Source organism: Pseudonaja textilis, chromosome 3 (genome assembly GCF_049901715.1).
Source record: "Pseudonaja textilis isolate UNSWEBS1 chromosome 3, rPseTex1.2, whole genome shotgun sequence".
NCBI classification, from domain to species: Eukaryota; Metazoa; Chordata; class Lepidosauria; order Squamata; family Elapidae; genus Pseudonaja; species Pseudonaja textilis.
Window position 1 is genome coordinate 83791054 of NC_141992.1, and position 17208 is coordinate 83808261.

Below are 17208 nucleotides of genomic sequence, written 5' to 3' on the forward strand. Positions count from 1 at the left end.
CTTTTTTATTGTGCTTTTATGTCCTTGTAAGCTGCTTTGAGTTGCCATGTGCGAGTAAGCAGCAATGTAAATTTTCTAAATAAATAAATGTATACAATAAGGCAGGAAAAACAAGTGCCTTCCGATCTTTATAAAGTTTTTGTGTTAAGCGTCTTGTGGAAACCCAACCTCATTGTTATGGTTTAGAGATCAATGTTAAGTGAGAAAATGCATTCATTCAGTAAGTGTGTTCTGTAAAAGCAGCTATAAAGTTATTTGCATTGTTTTAACCTAGTCAAACTAACATTTTTTTTTTCCTCCCCGGACTCAGGCAGACATTTGTGAACTTCATCAGCAATAAACAAACCTTTCTGAAGGTGACATTTAGAAAATCAAAATTGATTTAACACGCTCCTCCTACTCCATTTAGGAGGATTTTGACCTGAATATTTACAAGAAGCTTTAATCTGTATTCGGTGGTTTATGTGATAAATTATCTACAGCCAGAATTTAATTGTGTTATTGACGATTATACAGTGTTTCCTGTAAGATTAAAAAACAGAATGATCAGTCCATGGGGACAGGAATTGATTTTATTAATAAAATGTATATTATTTTGTCTTTCAGGTGACAGTTAACAAACTTTGGTTTTTGAAAAGGAATTTCAAACAGCAAATTGTTGACTTTGAAATTTCTTTTATACATAATATGCTTGCATGCTTTAAAACAGCTGAAAATGAGCTAGTGGGATCCAGTATCAATTAATTTAAAACAGATTTATATAAGAAATAGTAACCAATATTTTTCAAGTTTTACATATATTATGAGAAATAAGTACAAAAGGATTTGTGTTAAATTAATGTCTATGTTTGACCACCCAGAAAAAAAAAAATCCTCAAAGCCAGGAAAAAATAAGATTACAAATTGCAACTGCTTGAGTTTAAGAAAAAGTCTTAATGGATAGCAATTTTCTCATAGGTTGCTTGGCAACTAGGTAGAATCACATGACCTAGACTTATTTGCCACAATACAGCAAGAAGGCTACCTGAGCAGATTTAAGTTTTTACACTCTTGTATCTTCTGTGCTGGGAGAGCAAATAGATTTAATCAATACAAATCCAGAATCTGAGGTTATAGTGCTGCATTGACTATATCCATCATTTGCAATGTGGTTTTTGCTTAAGTTAGCCAGGAGTACAGTACATAAGTCCTTTCACTTGATCTACCACCATCTTTAACACCACCATGTTTGGTACAATACATGGCAGTGCTATACATATTTTAAATCTGAAACTCTATTCATTTCTTCTTTTTATCCCTGGGCATTACAATATGCCCGAGAGGGTGGGGTGGGGGGAAAAGTCTATCGAACAGGGGCAAGTTCTGAAGTTTCAGAAGTAAACAATGACACTGATGGAATAAAAACTAGACATTAGTTTGACAAATACAGGCACTGCTCATATATAATTTAGCTATACCTAGCAAATGTGCCAGAAAGATCACTGGAATAAGCACAGTTCATAAATAATTGTGCAGAATCTACTTTTAATATCCAGATTGAAAAAAAAAATTCTGAGAGTTTCAATTAGTCATTAATTATAGACTAGTTAGTTATATTACTGGAATTAATTCATTATACTCAAGGGCCCCTTGTGACATTACAGAAAAAGAACTGGCAGCCAGAAACAAGGTAAGTTCACAGCTTATTCTTAAGCTGTGGAAATATTGGAAGATGCATCCATAGACATACTATCCATGCTGCTACTTTTCTGCATATCAGCATTTACTCCAATGCTGAAGGCAACACCTTTAGTGGGGAATGAACCACAGAAATGGTCTCCTTCCATCTGGCTCACAACTTTGCATATTGTCAGAATACAGTACTAAGAACCTGTGCTAGAGCTACAGGGACTTTCCTCACATCTTTTGCACGTTTAACAAGACACATTTTTTCCCATGCCAACATAAAAAATAACCACCACCCAAACACAACTTGCTTATGTCTTGAAATGAGGTATGGCATCCCGTGAGAGTATTTTAATGGGCCCTTGAGATCCTTCTTGGAATTCCTTATTGCAAGATAGTCCTAAGCAGGAAAGGGTGCTTGTTGCTCCTTTGTTTCCAGTTCTGCCTGGACCTGAGGTTTTGTCACTGACTTCAAATAACATAGCTCTAGAGATCAATATATACAAAGAGGGTACATTATAATATTACTAATCAGAAAAATATGGAGTGGGACTTCATTGGAAATTGCAGCTTTATTTTTCATAATACATACACGGTACTGAAATGTAATTTTGAAATTAGGATAATTAGGATAATTTCAGCCAGTTGCAATACAGGGGAACGCATGCAAGTTTTAGAAACAGACACTGGACAGCACGGTACTGTACACAGAATAATTACAGTTTATTAAACATATTTTCTTAGCACCTCTCATGTTGTAAAAAAAAAAAAAAAGGAGCACCATTCAATTTTACAGCACCAAAAAAATAAAAATAAAAGGGAAATTAGGCGAGTGAAGAAGGATAGGACATTCATAAGATGAACTTGCCTGTCGGTGACACAGGGTCATTTCATCATTTGCCAAATAAATTTAAGTCATGTGATTCTGCTCCAAAATGGGCAGTGGGTGTTTTCTAAAGAAGACCTACATGTTTGGTGAAACTCATCATCTATTCCATTCTGAATTAAAACTTACACATGGCACAAGTGAATTGATATGGTGACACCTAGCATATTTTTCTTCTTGAAGATTTGCTCTTTGCTCTAAACTTAACCAAGGAAACAGACTGGACCCACTTCAAAGCCAAACTTCTGATTTTGATCACCAAAGTCATTAATCATCACATCGAAGATAGGCAGTTGGTCAATTTTGGGAGTACTGATTTCCATAACAGTCTTTGCATAGCCTTTTCTTGACTGTAAAACAAAACAACAACATTCAATTAATATCTTGGTTGCTACAGTAAAGATCAGAAAGCTCTTAGATGGACTGTGTTTATTCAAGGAGGTGGTTGTGTAGCCAATGAGACTATAGCAACGGTTGAATTTAAAGAAGGAGTTAATCTCAAAAGTCCACCTAGTAAGTTGGGAAAATTTTTGACTGAGATATTTCTTATGCATTTAAACCGAAATGGCAGTTTGCATCTTGATTGGATTTCCAAAAAAGTAGCAACTTAACAAGGTACTTCAGAGAACAGTCCAGGTGAATATAATTATCTCTATTTATCATCGCCCATTCACTTGTCAGGGTAGTAATGAGGGTTAGATAAAGTGTCAAAAATCATCATCTAGGGAATAATGTATAGAAGATATATCACTTCTAGTCCAAGTCTGAACTAGCTTTTGAGGAATGAGGAAGGAAAGGCTTTGCTTCATATCTAACTATTTTTGCCCACAAGAGAAAAGGAAGGGGTGGTATTGAATAAAGGAAAAAAAATGTCAAGGGTGGTTGGAACAAAAGAAAGGGAAATGGGAAATGATTCTTTTAAATGCAAATTAATTCACAGAATGATAGAATGATAGAATCATGAGTTGGAAAGACCTTGGAGCACTTTTAGACCAACCCCTACCCAGGGCAGACAAATGACTCTCATGGTTGATTAGCTTTTGCTTGAAAAATCTCCTGTGGTGGAACAACCACAACTCCAGCAGTCAGGATGTTCCACTGCTTAATACCTCTCACAGTCAGAAAAGTCCTCCTTGTTTTGTGGAGCTTCATCTCCCTCTATAAAGCTGTTAAAGCTCATTAGTTCTTCTCCTACTCTTGTGGATGAGGAGAATAAACTCATACTCTTATCTCTGTGACATGCCCTCAAATATTTGAATATTGCCAAGGTTCCCTGCCTCCTCTTCTTTAGACTAACCATACCTTCATAGGATTTAAGCTCTAACTTCCTCACCATTTCTATTGATCTTCCCTGCACCCTCTTCCAGTTTCTCAGTTTTCTTGTGTTGAAGGGACTAGAATTGGGGAGAGTATTCTAGGTATAATCTGATCAGTGGAATGCAATGTGGAACTATCATTTTTGATGATCTCAAAAGTATATCCCTGGTAAACCAGCTCAAAACTATTGATTCTGTAATTCCATAAATGCATTGCCTCTTTTGGTAGCTCTAGCACCCTGCTGGCTCTTGCTTAATTTGTGCTCTGCAGGATTCCCAGATCCTTCTCAGAAGTACTAGTACATATTATCAGGGGCCATCTAGTTTGTACCCATGGGTCTGCTTTTTTCCTACCTTGCATTTCTCACTACATATCCAAATTCAATGTTTGGATGTTAAAAAAGCAGTTCCAAGGTAGAAATGAAACTATGTAATACAGTGGAGATTGTAATGAGTGAGTATTTGAGAAACGTCTAAGACATTCTTTAATATCATTCTATAACTATCAGATTCCAGTGCCAATTCAAACAGCAACTCATTGGAAATGAATATATATATATTTTCTTATATATATATTCATTTCCAATGAGTTGCTGTTTGAATCTTTCTTAAGTTTTCGTGGGTACTTACATGTATGGCATTCAGCTTTGTTCGGGTATTTTCCCACATCATTGTAGTTGTGTTTTTAAAGTTGTAGCAACGTTTCGGCAAAATCTCATCTGCCATCATCAGGCTTCTGTACAGCTGTGCTGTACGGCTTCTGTACTTTAAAAATACCCGAACAAAGCTGAATGCCACACACACACACACACACACACACACACACACACACACACACAATATATATATATATATATAAAATACAGAAGCCTGATGATGGCAGATGAGATTCTGCCGAAACGTTGCTACAACTTTAAAAGCACAACTACAATGACGTGGGAAAATACCCAAACAAAGTTGAATACCATACACACACACACACACACACACACTGCTTTTACTTCTATTTTCTGTTTTAAACATGTTATATTAAAGTGTGCAAAGGGATCTTTCATTTGCACTTTTACTGTTATTCATTTCTTGTAGTACATGATAAAGTACAAATGTTTTCCATTTGCTATCTCCAATCTCTACTTTTTCCTCTAGTGATTTCCCTTGTCAATGCATTTACAGATGCCTGCTGTCTGACTGAATTTTTTTCTTTTATTTGCCTTACATTATGGATTACATTCCGCCCCCCTCCCCAGTTCTACAGGGTTATTCTTTAAACAGACTGACGCTGAGAAGAACAAGGTACAAAAATGAAAGAATATGTTTAGAAAGGGCAAGAGAGATATTGAACTGACTTTTAAATTTAAATAGGAAGCTCACCTAAAGCTGGAAAAAAAAAAGTCCAACGGTTATACTTACTGCACAGCCATCATGAAGCACTTTGATGTACGGATTGTTGTCATAAGACATCTCTTCATCATTTGACCCTAAGAACCTCAATGCTTTGTCATAGCTGTCAGAAGAGACGTCATGCCAGGCTACCGACTGATGACAGTTGTAAGTGAAGTTTTGTCGGGCAGAGGCACTTAGCAGTTTAAGGAATGTCATTTGTACCATGCTAATAGAAGTGCCTTCAGCATCCACATAAGAAAGCTAAGGAGGTTTAAAAAAAGAAAGAAAGAAGGCAGGTTTGTAAACAGCTATATATAAACTTGCTCTTCAAAGTGCAAAACAAGATAATATGCAACAGCAAACCATATTAACTGGCCTCTTATAAATCAGCTGACATAAGCCTGTTTGTTGCTCCATTAAGAATGCAGTTAGGCAATGAATCAATAAAGATATTTCCTTTAAGCAAAGTTATATGATTATGCACCCAGTCTGCCTGTTATTATCTGAAGCTGAAAACCATTGCAAGCAATATGTGATAACCTTGTCCAGACAGCATTCTCCCAAGGACACAGTTTTAATTCTTAGTTAAATCTATGCTTGCTTGAGGTATCTCTGCTTTCCCACATGAAGAAGACCAGTCCCAAGTTTTCCTCTATCGAAGGTTCTGAATAGCTTATACTTTATAATAAAGATGATAATTAAGTTTTCTGAGTATGGAAGAGCCCTATGTAGTTCATTACTTAATGAACCTAACAAATAAAAGTGCACTTAGCTATTTCTGCACTATAGGAGCAGAATCTTTGATCTAGATAAGTCTCTAAACTGAGGCAAATCAAGTAACTACCACCACTATATATATGTGGCGTGAACCAGAGATCAGTATGCAGTCTAGTTCCAGGTAGTCCTTGACTTATGACTGATCACTTAGTGATCATCCAACACCGCAATGGACCTATCTTGAGGTACTTAGGACCTAGATTAGAAGTTCGGATGATCAAGGTCTACCCCTGCAGTCACATGACCAAATTTCAAGTGATCAGCAACCATTGGTTTGCTTAACAACCATGGCATTTGCTTAATGACTGCTGCAAAAAAAAGGTCAGAAAATTTATCCGTGATGATCCATTTTTTTTTTACTGTCACACTTTACAACTGATGGGCAGGCTCCATTTCTATCATAAGTCGAGGACTTATGGTGAAGTAAATATTGCTAGAAAAGAGCTCAAAGGCAGTCAGCTGTATAATTAATTTCAGAATGTTATATTAATAAAGGATCCAGCAGAGGACAGAAGAAACAATGCTTTTGTTTATCATGGCACTTGAAAAACAGCCACAGTGGATGGCTGAGTTACTTTGGATGCAAGCTTTACAGTGACATAATTAAGATCTGATGATAAAAATATGTTTCTTCCCGTCACTAAAGCAATGTGACGTTCACCTACAAATTGAACCCTTCGAAAAGAATATATGAGAAAGTTTTCAAGGGATCGGCCCATTTTAACATATATGCTCATGTTAAAGCAGGCTTGTCCAACCCGCGGCCTGTGGGCTGCATGCAGCCCAGGTCAGCTCGTAATGCAGCCCAGTGCCCACCCCAACCTTCATGCAAGAGGACGAGCCAGCGAGGAGGAGGAGAGGCAGGCGCGAGGCGGGGTAAGGTGAGCGCCACGGCAAGCAGCAACAGAAAAGGCGGGCGCCGTCAGAGCACTCCTCGTGCCGAGGCAGCCGCAGCCCAAGAGTCCCACTCCGCCACCTCCTGCTGTTGCCGCCACCACTGCCGCCACCGCTGCTGCCGCCAGAGCTGTTGTAGCGGCTTCTGCCCCCGCCGCCGCCGCTGCTGCACTGAGCCTCCCGGTCCTCGCCTTCCAGTCCTGCTGCATCCAGCTGGGCCATTTGCAGGAGGAGAGGTAGGCGCGAGGCGGGCGAGCTTTCTCCCCCCGCCCCGCATTCCTTTCTCCCTGGTTGACTATTTTTTATGATATCTTATGAAAAAAATGTTTTCTATGGGTTTTTTGGATGATCAGGTATCGTTACTGTTATTTTATTTTATGTGTGGCCCAAACCAAATTTTCATCTTCTAATGTGGCCCAGGGAAGGTGAAAGGTTGGACAAGCCTGTGTTAAAGACTTACGTGAGAGATGGGGAGGAATTCTTTTTGAGTCATATCTGAGTCACTTTTTAAAATTTGCCAGCATTACTTTTTGCTCGGATAAAAGATAAATTAGGGGAAAAAAACCAACTACCAAAAATTGGATCTTTATTATCATAAACATCTGTAGAAATCAGATGGTGCAGATTAACACTGAAAACAAACGAAACTGGCATGACTGCCTGAAGTTAACCAGCAAGTGGTACTGGCTTTCTTACTCAGTCAAAGTATACACTATCCAAAGGCAAGTAAATTATTTTGATACATAAAAATCTTATAAGCATGTTTTCCCATCTGTAAAACTATAATAACTAAATGAAAAAAACTATTTCCCACTCTTTTCTGACAGCTAAAGTTTTCTGTTTGAGGCAATAAATTCACGGTAGCCAATAGAAAATCAGATGGACTAGAAACATGAGGTTTTATTTATTTCTAGTCTAAATGTACAGTAGGTCATTCTTTAAAATCTTAGTGCATGGAAAAAGGTAGTATGTTTTGGACAATATAGCTGTCACACAAAATGTTTTTGAAAGGCAGAAAAGAGGAATTCCCAGCATTTATTCCTCTAATGCAAGGCTGTAAAACTCGCGGCCCACGAACCAGATGCATCACGTGCTGGCCACGCCCATGCCCAGTTTAGTGAAGGGGGGAAAAGTTGTGATATGTCATGTGACAACGCCATGACGGCGCAAGCTTGACACCCCTTCTCTAATGTAAAATGCACCCTGTCTCTAAACATGTGGTCCTTTGTCTAACTTGTCATGGCCCTTTGAAAATGGTCATTTCAAAGTGCTACATTTTATGTTATCTCTCACAGGAAGGAAGGAAGGAAGGAAGGAAGGAAGGAAGGAAGGAAGGAAGGAAAGGAAAGGAGGGAGGGAGGGAGGGGGTATTGATCCCACCCACTAGTTGCTTTAGTTTTACTTTTTATATACTCCCAGTGGATAACTTCTTTGTTATATTGATTTGACTAGAATTAAACTTGATAAATATTTCAAGCCTGATGATTTCTTATCTGCTCTAAGTCCTTGACAAAAGCTACAAATCAGTGGTAACTAAATATTAAATGCAAGAAAGAAAAAAAGAAAAAAAATCAATTTAAATATTCCCAGTTTGTTTCCCGAAACATATTTTACCTTACCTGAGAATTCTGAATCATTTATTCAGAAAATTAAAGGCCTATTTCTGCTCCTGAAGATGCAGGATACCTAGAGTATCTCCATGCTGAAGCTCCCCCCAACAGTCACTACTTGCAGGCAACACATTGTGTGTTGCAAAAAAACAAGCAATATTTATTTCAGGATAACTTTTAGAGGATTTGTGCCTTTCAATTGGCATGCTAATTCTAAAGTAAAAAAAGAAAGGATAATTTACCAGTTTGCCTCTCTTAAATTCACTAAACCAGGTTCCTGGATTTTCCTTTGGCCACGATGAAATCCTAAACTGTGAGGGAGGAAAGAAATCATGAGTGTTAATTATGTTAGCAAGAAATGAATGGGAATTAGCTGAGTTTTACATAAACACTGCTAAATTAATCTCTTTTTTAAAAAATGGAAGAAGAAAAAAGCCTGGGCTTTCTGCCTAGTTCTAATTATATTTAGAGTTGTGCAGAGAAAATCGTATCAAGTTCTCAGATAACATATTAAATAACTAAATACATTAATTGGTTTGTTCCAGCAGATCTGTGGGAAAGGGATTGTGCTCGCAGTCTTTGGCACTGGGTGAGCCCAGATGGCGTTTTACTCTCTTCAAATACTACATTTTGGTATTCTATCAGTTGTTATCTTCTTGTGAGGCACAGAATGGACCATTAACAATGAGCAGAGATGAAGAGATGTCTTTAAAGACCTTTTTATCTCTGCACATTCAGTGTCTGAAAGGGAGACTTTCAGACTTTTTGCAGATTCCTAGGACTTATTCATTGCTCCTGGCTTGTGTATGCTGATAGCTGCTCTGACTTATTTGACAAGAGTTATATAGGTAATCCTCATTTAACGACTGCTTGCTTGGTGACCATTCAAAGTTACCTCCGCAAATCATTTACAAGCCAGTTCTGGAGTTCCAATGGCTGGCCTCCACCCCCAAGGTCACATGACTGCATTTCAGTTGCTTGGCAACTGGGTTACCTTTCTGGCTGATTGCAGGGTTCCGCGGTCAAACAACCATGATTTATTGTATTTTTGCATATTATTTAACTTTTTCAGGTAATTTTTGGCAAAAAACACTCATACAAATACATTGGCATAGCATTCATTTAATGATCATGGTGCTTGCTTAATGATTGCTGCAAAACAAGTCATAAAATTAATTCCAATCATGTGGGTGTCTTGACTTATGACTATCATGATTTATGAGGGAAATTCTGGGCTCCATTACAGTAATAAGTCGAGGATTAACCTACTCCAAATGTAATGCACTATGAGAAGCAATAACATTTGATCTGATAATAGTGTATTCCAAACATGAGAATCCATGCTAAAGCAAATAAAAGATTTATCTAAGTCTAAGTTACTTGTTTAATTTTTTTTTATTATGATTGGAATACCCTCACTATGATGATCAATAATCCAAAAAGTGCAATTTGGCACTATATTAACACTAACACTATACTAACACAGGGTAAATGGATCTACCCTTCCTAACAAATACGCGTAGTATAACTCAAATCTTTACCTGACATAATTCTTGGTTCAACCAAGCATAGAAATATACTTCAAATGTTTACATTAAGAAAAATAAGGTTTGAATATGTACATTTATCTGGTTGTTTTTTTGAAATAGCACAGTTAATCAAGCCAGATAAGAAAGGTACCTGGTAAGAAGGGTATGAAAAGATAAGAGAATGAATTTCACAAATTATTTTCTTCTTCCAAAACTTATACCAAGTGCTAACACAAAATTAAAATATAGCTGCAGAATGAACAACTAATGGTGATTTTGTCACTAGGCTCTGAGATTTATATTCTTGCTTTCATTGTTAAAATTAATTTAATATACTTAAGAGCAATTTAATGCTTTTTTTCTACTATAAAATGTGCTGAATACTAATTATACAGTCTTGCAAATTATTTTTGTCCACATATAAGTGATCCTCAATCTATGACCATAATTGAGACTGGAATTGTGGTTATTAAGTCTGCTGGTTGTTAAACAGTCCATCCCATGAATGATCTGATTTGGATTTTTTTTTTTTTTGCAGTGGTCATTAAGCAACCATCGTGGTCATTAAGCAAACTCATTGTCTACAATGGAAGGGGTTTTTTTGCTGGAAAACAGAATGCTAATTTCTAGCAAAAAAAAGGAATAGATGTCTGTTGTGACTTAAAAAGTAGCTGTAGAATTGTATCATGGCTATGAAAACATACACTAGTAACAGGTATAAACTATTATCCAAAAGTCATAGGCATTAGACAAAGGCCTGGGAAGATTCAGATCTTCCCTTGATTCAATTTTGTACTGGAATTAACTTATAAAAAATAGTTCATTCACAAAAAAAAAAAAAAAAAAATAGTGCCTTTGTTTGTTTATTTGTTTTAGCCATTATTTTGCTTCAAGCACGAACTATTTGCAAGAAGTACTGTTTTGGTACTTACTCCCTCTGATTTTTTATCTGGATAGATGCAAGTTTCCCCATCAGCTGTGAAGTTACAGTATACTTTGAAAGAGTCCCCAGTACACCCTTGGTTAGGATCAATCCAATACTCTCCTATTAAAAAATAAAATAAAAAGCAATCAAACTCATTTGATCGATTCCAAGGCTTAATTGTGGATTAAATGAGTTGTTTTAAATAATAATCTTTATACCATATTATTGTGAAATTTTCTTGTTTCAGAAATGTTAATGTTTTGCAGAACTAATATACATTGGTATTAACAGCCCAGTAGGAACAATGAACAAATACGGTAACAAACAGCGCTTCATTTTGGACACACCAAGTTTATAACCAGAAGATAGACCTGAATTTTTCTTTAATTAATCTATATCAATTATATGACTGTGTAGTGGCAATGTAGAAGACCATTGTTATTTCAAGGTCAGTGCCATACTTTGATTTCTCCTTCATAGTAAGAAAAGTCTAGAAGTTTAAAGTTTATTCTGAGCTAAACCACTTGGTGTTTTTACTCATTTACTGAATGAAGGAGAAGGGGGAGGGGAAAGCTTCATGCAGCTTCAAAACTTTTCTTGCTGTGAAAATCTCATACTTTTGATTCTGATCCCAGAGTCATATGCTACCTAGTCGAAGTCAGATCTTGCAGTCTCCTGACCATAGCAGGACCATAGCATGAAGTCATGTTTTCAGGTTTTGATAAAAAAATGGGGGTTGTTGTTTGTTGAGAGCTTCTACACAATGCCTATCATTGGGTGCTGTGGAAACTGGCTGTCCTTTGGGCATCTCTCCTGGCAACTTGTAAAAGATTTGGATATCATCTTGCTTGCTATGCTCTTTTTTAATGTTTTGCTTTTAAATTTGTTTTCTTGAGTTAATAATAAAGCTTAAAATCCCTTTATTTATTGGAGTGTTCATTGAATCCAAAAGAACCAGTTGACCTGGGCATCTGATCATCTGCCCTTGGCAAAACAGAGCTATTGGAAAAATACCGGGCACAAAAATAATATGTGCATAATATATAAGAAACAAGAAATGATCCACATGTAAAAATAAACTTCAGCTCCCATAATGATCCCCTTTCAATGTGGAAAAAGAAAAGACAGTGAGTAAATATCTCTGATGTGCACACACACACACATACAAACACACGGAAAATTTTGACATTGGGAAATAAATAGTCATATTATTTCTTGAACTAGAACTGGCATCACCACAGAAAAAAAATGCAGTAGCTGTTTCATTGAATGTCTGAGACAGCCTAGGATGCATGAGACTATTCTTTAAAAGTCATCAAAATGTTTCGAGGACATAAGTGCGTAAGACCGTACTATGAAACAACAAAGGTTATATAAACTATTTTTGTTATTTTGCAGTAATGATTACAGATATAAAGTCTTCATTTTATATAGCAAGTTACATAACTCTTCAATTTTACCTCAAGGCTATCAAATTTTTACTATTTTTAGAATGAAAACAATAAGCTGTATAGTAAGGACAGGCTACTACCCTGTAACTATTTTTCTTTCACTGATCATCTGTCCTCTCAAGCATACGGTTACAGTTCTAAGCCTGCCTGACATCTCCTATAGAAATCCTACAACTAAGAACCCTGATCAAAACAGGCATCTAAAGAGAAAAAGGAAGACAGGTCATGTGAATTCACAGATGACCTTTTGCAGAATGATAGCTACAGGTAATAAACAACTTGTTTTTCTTCAATACAGTATCACTGAATCACACTTTGGGTGAATAGTGTTCCTTGCTACAATAAAATGTTTTATTTTCTAGTAATTTTATTAAACATTACAATTAAAAAGATAAAAAGTAATAGAAACTAAAAAGATAAAAAGTAGTAGAAACTAAAAAAAAAGTAAAAGAATGAAATGAAAAAATAGAAGGTCCAGAAAAGAAAAGAAAATAGAAAATAAGGTTATAAAGGGGGGAAAAGAAAAGAAATACAAAAATAAATTACTTTTCTTTTCATCACTAACATAAACAATGTTAATTTTAAACAAGTATAGCTTTTCTTACAACAAATGATCGCTTCTTCTTATGTCTCATCCCTTATCTATAAACAAATCCTCAAAGCCACCCCAGTTCAGTCCTGACCAGCAAAAAATCCTTTAAGACTCACCAGAGATAACTTAATTTATTTTAACCTTAATCAACTAAAACAACTTTATATTCCTTCCTTTTAACTATCTTGATAATTAATCCCTTCAAATAATGACCTAGAGCACTCTTCATTTTTTCTTTGTCCATTCCCATAAAAAGCTTTAGTAAGTGTCTTTTATAAGGAAAATAAAGGAAAATTATCCAGGTCTTTTGGTTTGTTACTTGCACATGACTTTTAATAATGAAGACATCAGCAGGTTTTAGTTGTATATCCAATGTAGCATCTTTTTCCATATCATCCCAAACGTTCAATATCTGTCATTTTAAACTCCTTTTAAAGATCAGTCTCAGTCTTATCCAGTGGAACTTGTTCCTCTTCCACAAGTTTATTTAAATGCAGTCTATCTATAGAGACTGGCGTTCTTAAAATTAACTTCTAAGTCCATTGTTCTCAATTGGCATTCAATATGTCCAATGTTAAAATGTTTTGCTCCATTCTATATTAATAAATCATTTTAAATGTTTTTCTCCTTTAATTGTAATCTTTAGTTCCTTCTGTGTCCAACTTTCAAAGTCCCACGCAACAATGTATTTTTAAAAAATAATGTAAAAAATCTTTTTCCCACAGGAATGTTTTTATAATTAATTTCCAAACTCTTATTTCAAATCCAACTGGACCTTAAATCCATTGTAACATTTCAAAAACAATGTTCTAATCATTTTGCTAAAAGAAAAAAATAAGCCCTCAAACTTGTATGTAAGATTTCTTTCATTAAGAATTGAAAGGAATTCACTGAGTACTGTAAATTTGTCAATCCAAAGATTCCAAACAATAAGTAACAACAAGCAATTTCCAAAAGTGATTGAATGTCCATAAAAACACCAAATGTAGTTTGAGCAAAGGTGGCTTTCACTCATCTCTCAGAATTCTAAGTCCGCCGAAGACTGCTGTCTTGCAGTCTTTTCACAAGAAGCAACCACTTGGAGCACTTGAAGACAATCTCAAGCCCTCTCCTTGTCCAGAGAGGAATTATGAAGAATCAGTCTATTTGCTAGCTTTTAATTCTGACATGATCATTAATTCCACTTTTATAGCCCTGTTTTAGGTTTACCATTTCTTCTCTGGAAGACCTTAACTAATAATGATGTTGTTCTGCCAAATTCCACCTGCTTTTTGTCTTGATTGCAAGCCAGCAATGCAAAAACAGCATGCGGAACACAACAGTGATTTACCGAGAGCAGATAAAATAGTGCTTTATAAAAAGCTGCTGATGTTGAAGTGATACTTCACTTATTTCACCAGAGGCAAATGCATGATTGATAATACATGTACATAGTCTTCCAGGCCTAACCCAAGAGACACCGAGATGCAGGCAGGCTTTCTTTTTTGATCCACCAAAGCATATAAAAAGAGGATATGCATCTGGAAAAGCTTAATATGATATGAAACCTAGGGCTCACAGAACAGCCAATTTACACAAAGAACATTCCAACTCCAATGAAAAAAAGGAAGTGAAATTAGACAGGTCATTCAGAGGAGAATCCCTAGTCATGGCAGAATACCAGTTTGCATTGACATTTTGTATAAAACAGTGCTCAGAATATATAGCACAGATGCTCTCAGAAGACAAGAAATACTACTTTGAAAGTCAGTAACTTTCAAAAAGTCAGTAGATTTGAGGCAGCTACAACTTCAAAAAATTTCTTCATCAATGGAGATACCACCATGAACAGAGTTCACTGAGGGATTAAAAAAAACTTGTTCAGTTTCAAAAGTAACTTTACTCAGCATCAGCCTCCACAACACAACTTAGCTGTAAATTCACACACCCATATCAAATAGATTTATGTGACAGTTAAGCTGTCCTGTTAGATTCAAGTGTGTTAAATTCATCCCAAGATAGAAATTTTCTTGTCTATTTGCCAACTCTATGCAAAGAGTCTCTCTCTCTCTCTCTCTCTCTCTCTCTCTCTCTCTCTCTCTCTCTCTCTCTTATATATATATATATATATATATATACACACATATATATATATATACACACACACACACACACACACACACACACACACACACAAACATCCAGAAGCTTCTTTCCTAATAAAGATATTTGTGAGCAGGCACATCTCCCTTTGGGGTGAAAATATATGAAATGGCAGATCTGTTAGGTGATGCAGGAGAATGTTGGTGTTGTGCTTCTGCTGGGTGAACTGGATGTACTGTGTGTTGCAAGGAACAAATGGAGTGTGGATACTTGAAGAAATTTCACAAATGCAAAGATCAATTCCGTTAAGCTTCTTTTATGAATGTTGGACAATAAATGAATACTTTGACTTGGTGTAGAGCACACAAACATAATAGGCACCTGCCCAAAATTTTCAGGAGGTAGCAAATTGCTTCTACAATGGGAACTTGTGCGAGGGTGACAATCTCCAGTACTCATCAAGAAGGCTTGATATTCTAATAAAAATAAACTCCTAATAAGGAATAATTCCCAGCTTTGTTGAAAGAACTAACAACATTTTGTTTAATTCAACTGCTCTATTGGTTAGAAAATAATTGAGAGAGGAAGGAGGAGGATTGGTTTCACACATGCATGTTGAAGGGAAAGCTCTCTCAACTAGGAAGTGTAAACACTAAGAAAGATGATTTTGATGGGAAATATGCAGGAACTGTTACCTCGGCAAAACACTTTTCAACTTTTTTTTCCAGTCCAGAATGACCAGATAACATTCAAAAGTAACTCAGACAGATTCAGAAGAAGGATGTGGAGGCACAGCATAACTGGACTTGCAAGATTCTGTTATAGATATAGCTAATCTCAATAAAAGTACTTTTAGCCTTCCTGTGGAATGGAGGTTTTAGTCTAGTCGGCTTGGCGGGGCTAATTGAAGAGTTCCTGTTAGAGGTTTAAGTCCAGATGCAGAATTAATATGTGTGATGCACAAGAGCATGGTGTTTCATGCTATTTTACAGAAGAGCAATGATTTAATGAGAGGAACATTTTTGGGTGTAATAAGAAAAATATGAAACTAGAAAAAATGTGAACTAGTGAAACACTTCATTTACTGCTATTATATGCCAGAAACACTACTGATGCATTTCTGTATAAATCTAAACCAGTATTTTATATTTTTAAAGCAACAATGTGGGTATGTTTCAGGTAACTACAAACGTTTTGATCCTCTGAACATATTTATGTTATAAAGACAAACCAATTAAGTAACGTAGTTTGGTATAGTTTGAAAATTATCTTCTAATTAACTTCTTAAAATAGGACAATGAACATATGACATGGATTTTGGAGAACTGGTATATACCAAAACCCAATACAAGTAGAATGAAAGAACTGGTGTTAGCAGATCAGGATTTTGGAAAAATTTGCTTTTATGAGGCAATAGTAACCTACCATCTGGAAAATCTGGGTGACAGAGCTGCAGATCCTTGCAGGTTCGAGCTGGGTTGTTCTGAGTGCCAATTGGGTATTTCATATGTTCAATATCTTCTTTCAGAGAACTCAGTGAGCCAAAGATCTCCTCCATTCCATCAGTGTAATCTTCTGCAACAGATAGCTTGGCATCTATGGATCTCTTGGACTTTTTGGAGGCTTGCATTGGCAATGGTTGAATAACCTCACCTGGAGGTCCCTGGGAACACCAAGACAATAGCTTTTCATTCCATTTTTTTTAAAAAAAAATACAAATAACCATAAGACTTGACCGAAGCTTAGAGTTTCAGATAGAGTTAGGAGGGAAAATGAAACTTTCACGAAAAACAAAATTACATCATGTGACATCATGAAATTATTATAAATAGATAAGTAATATACAAATAAATGCTTGTCCAACAAGAAATGTTATTCAGTTTATGAGAAACCAAGAACTAACTGTTTACGAAGAAGGCAGAAGAGTCACAATTAATAATGTATTTAATTTGGGGGAAAAATACTACAAGGCTGAGTTTATTAATTTAAAATGCTGCATGCAGTTGCTTTCTCCTTTTAGTTGTTCACATACCTGGACTCTGATATGGGGTGACCATATATAGGAAGAAGTAAATAGTTTTCCATATTGTCTTAACAT

The 17208-nt window shown here is 36.0% G+C and overlaps 1 protein-coding gene across 3 annotated transcripts in view; it reads right to left on the reverse strand.

Annotated features, from left to right (window-relative positions):
- Window positions 1-556: 556 nt before the first annotated feature.
- Window positions 557-17208, reverse strand: part of COL11A1 (collagen type XI alpha 1 chain) — a 269505-nt gene continuing 252853 nt past the window's right edge. For all 3 annotated transcript variants that reach the window (XM_087930269.1, XM_087930270.1, XM_087930268.1), the window contains 5 exons: window positions 16536-16773; window positions 10993-11105; window positions 8774-8842; window positions 5278-5511; window positions 557-2901 (listed from right to left, as the gene is read on the reverse strand). In XM_087930269.1, coding sequence (XP_087786395.1) covers window positions 2755-2901; window positions 5278-5511; window positions 8774-8842; window positions 10993-11105; window positions 16536-16773 — 801 coding nt within the window. In that variant the 3' untranslated portion in view covers window positions 557-2754. The remainder of the gene's footprint in view (window positions 2902-5277; window positions 5512-8773; window positions 8843-10992; window positions 11106-16535; window positions 16774-17208) is intronic.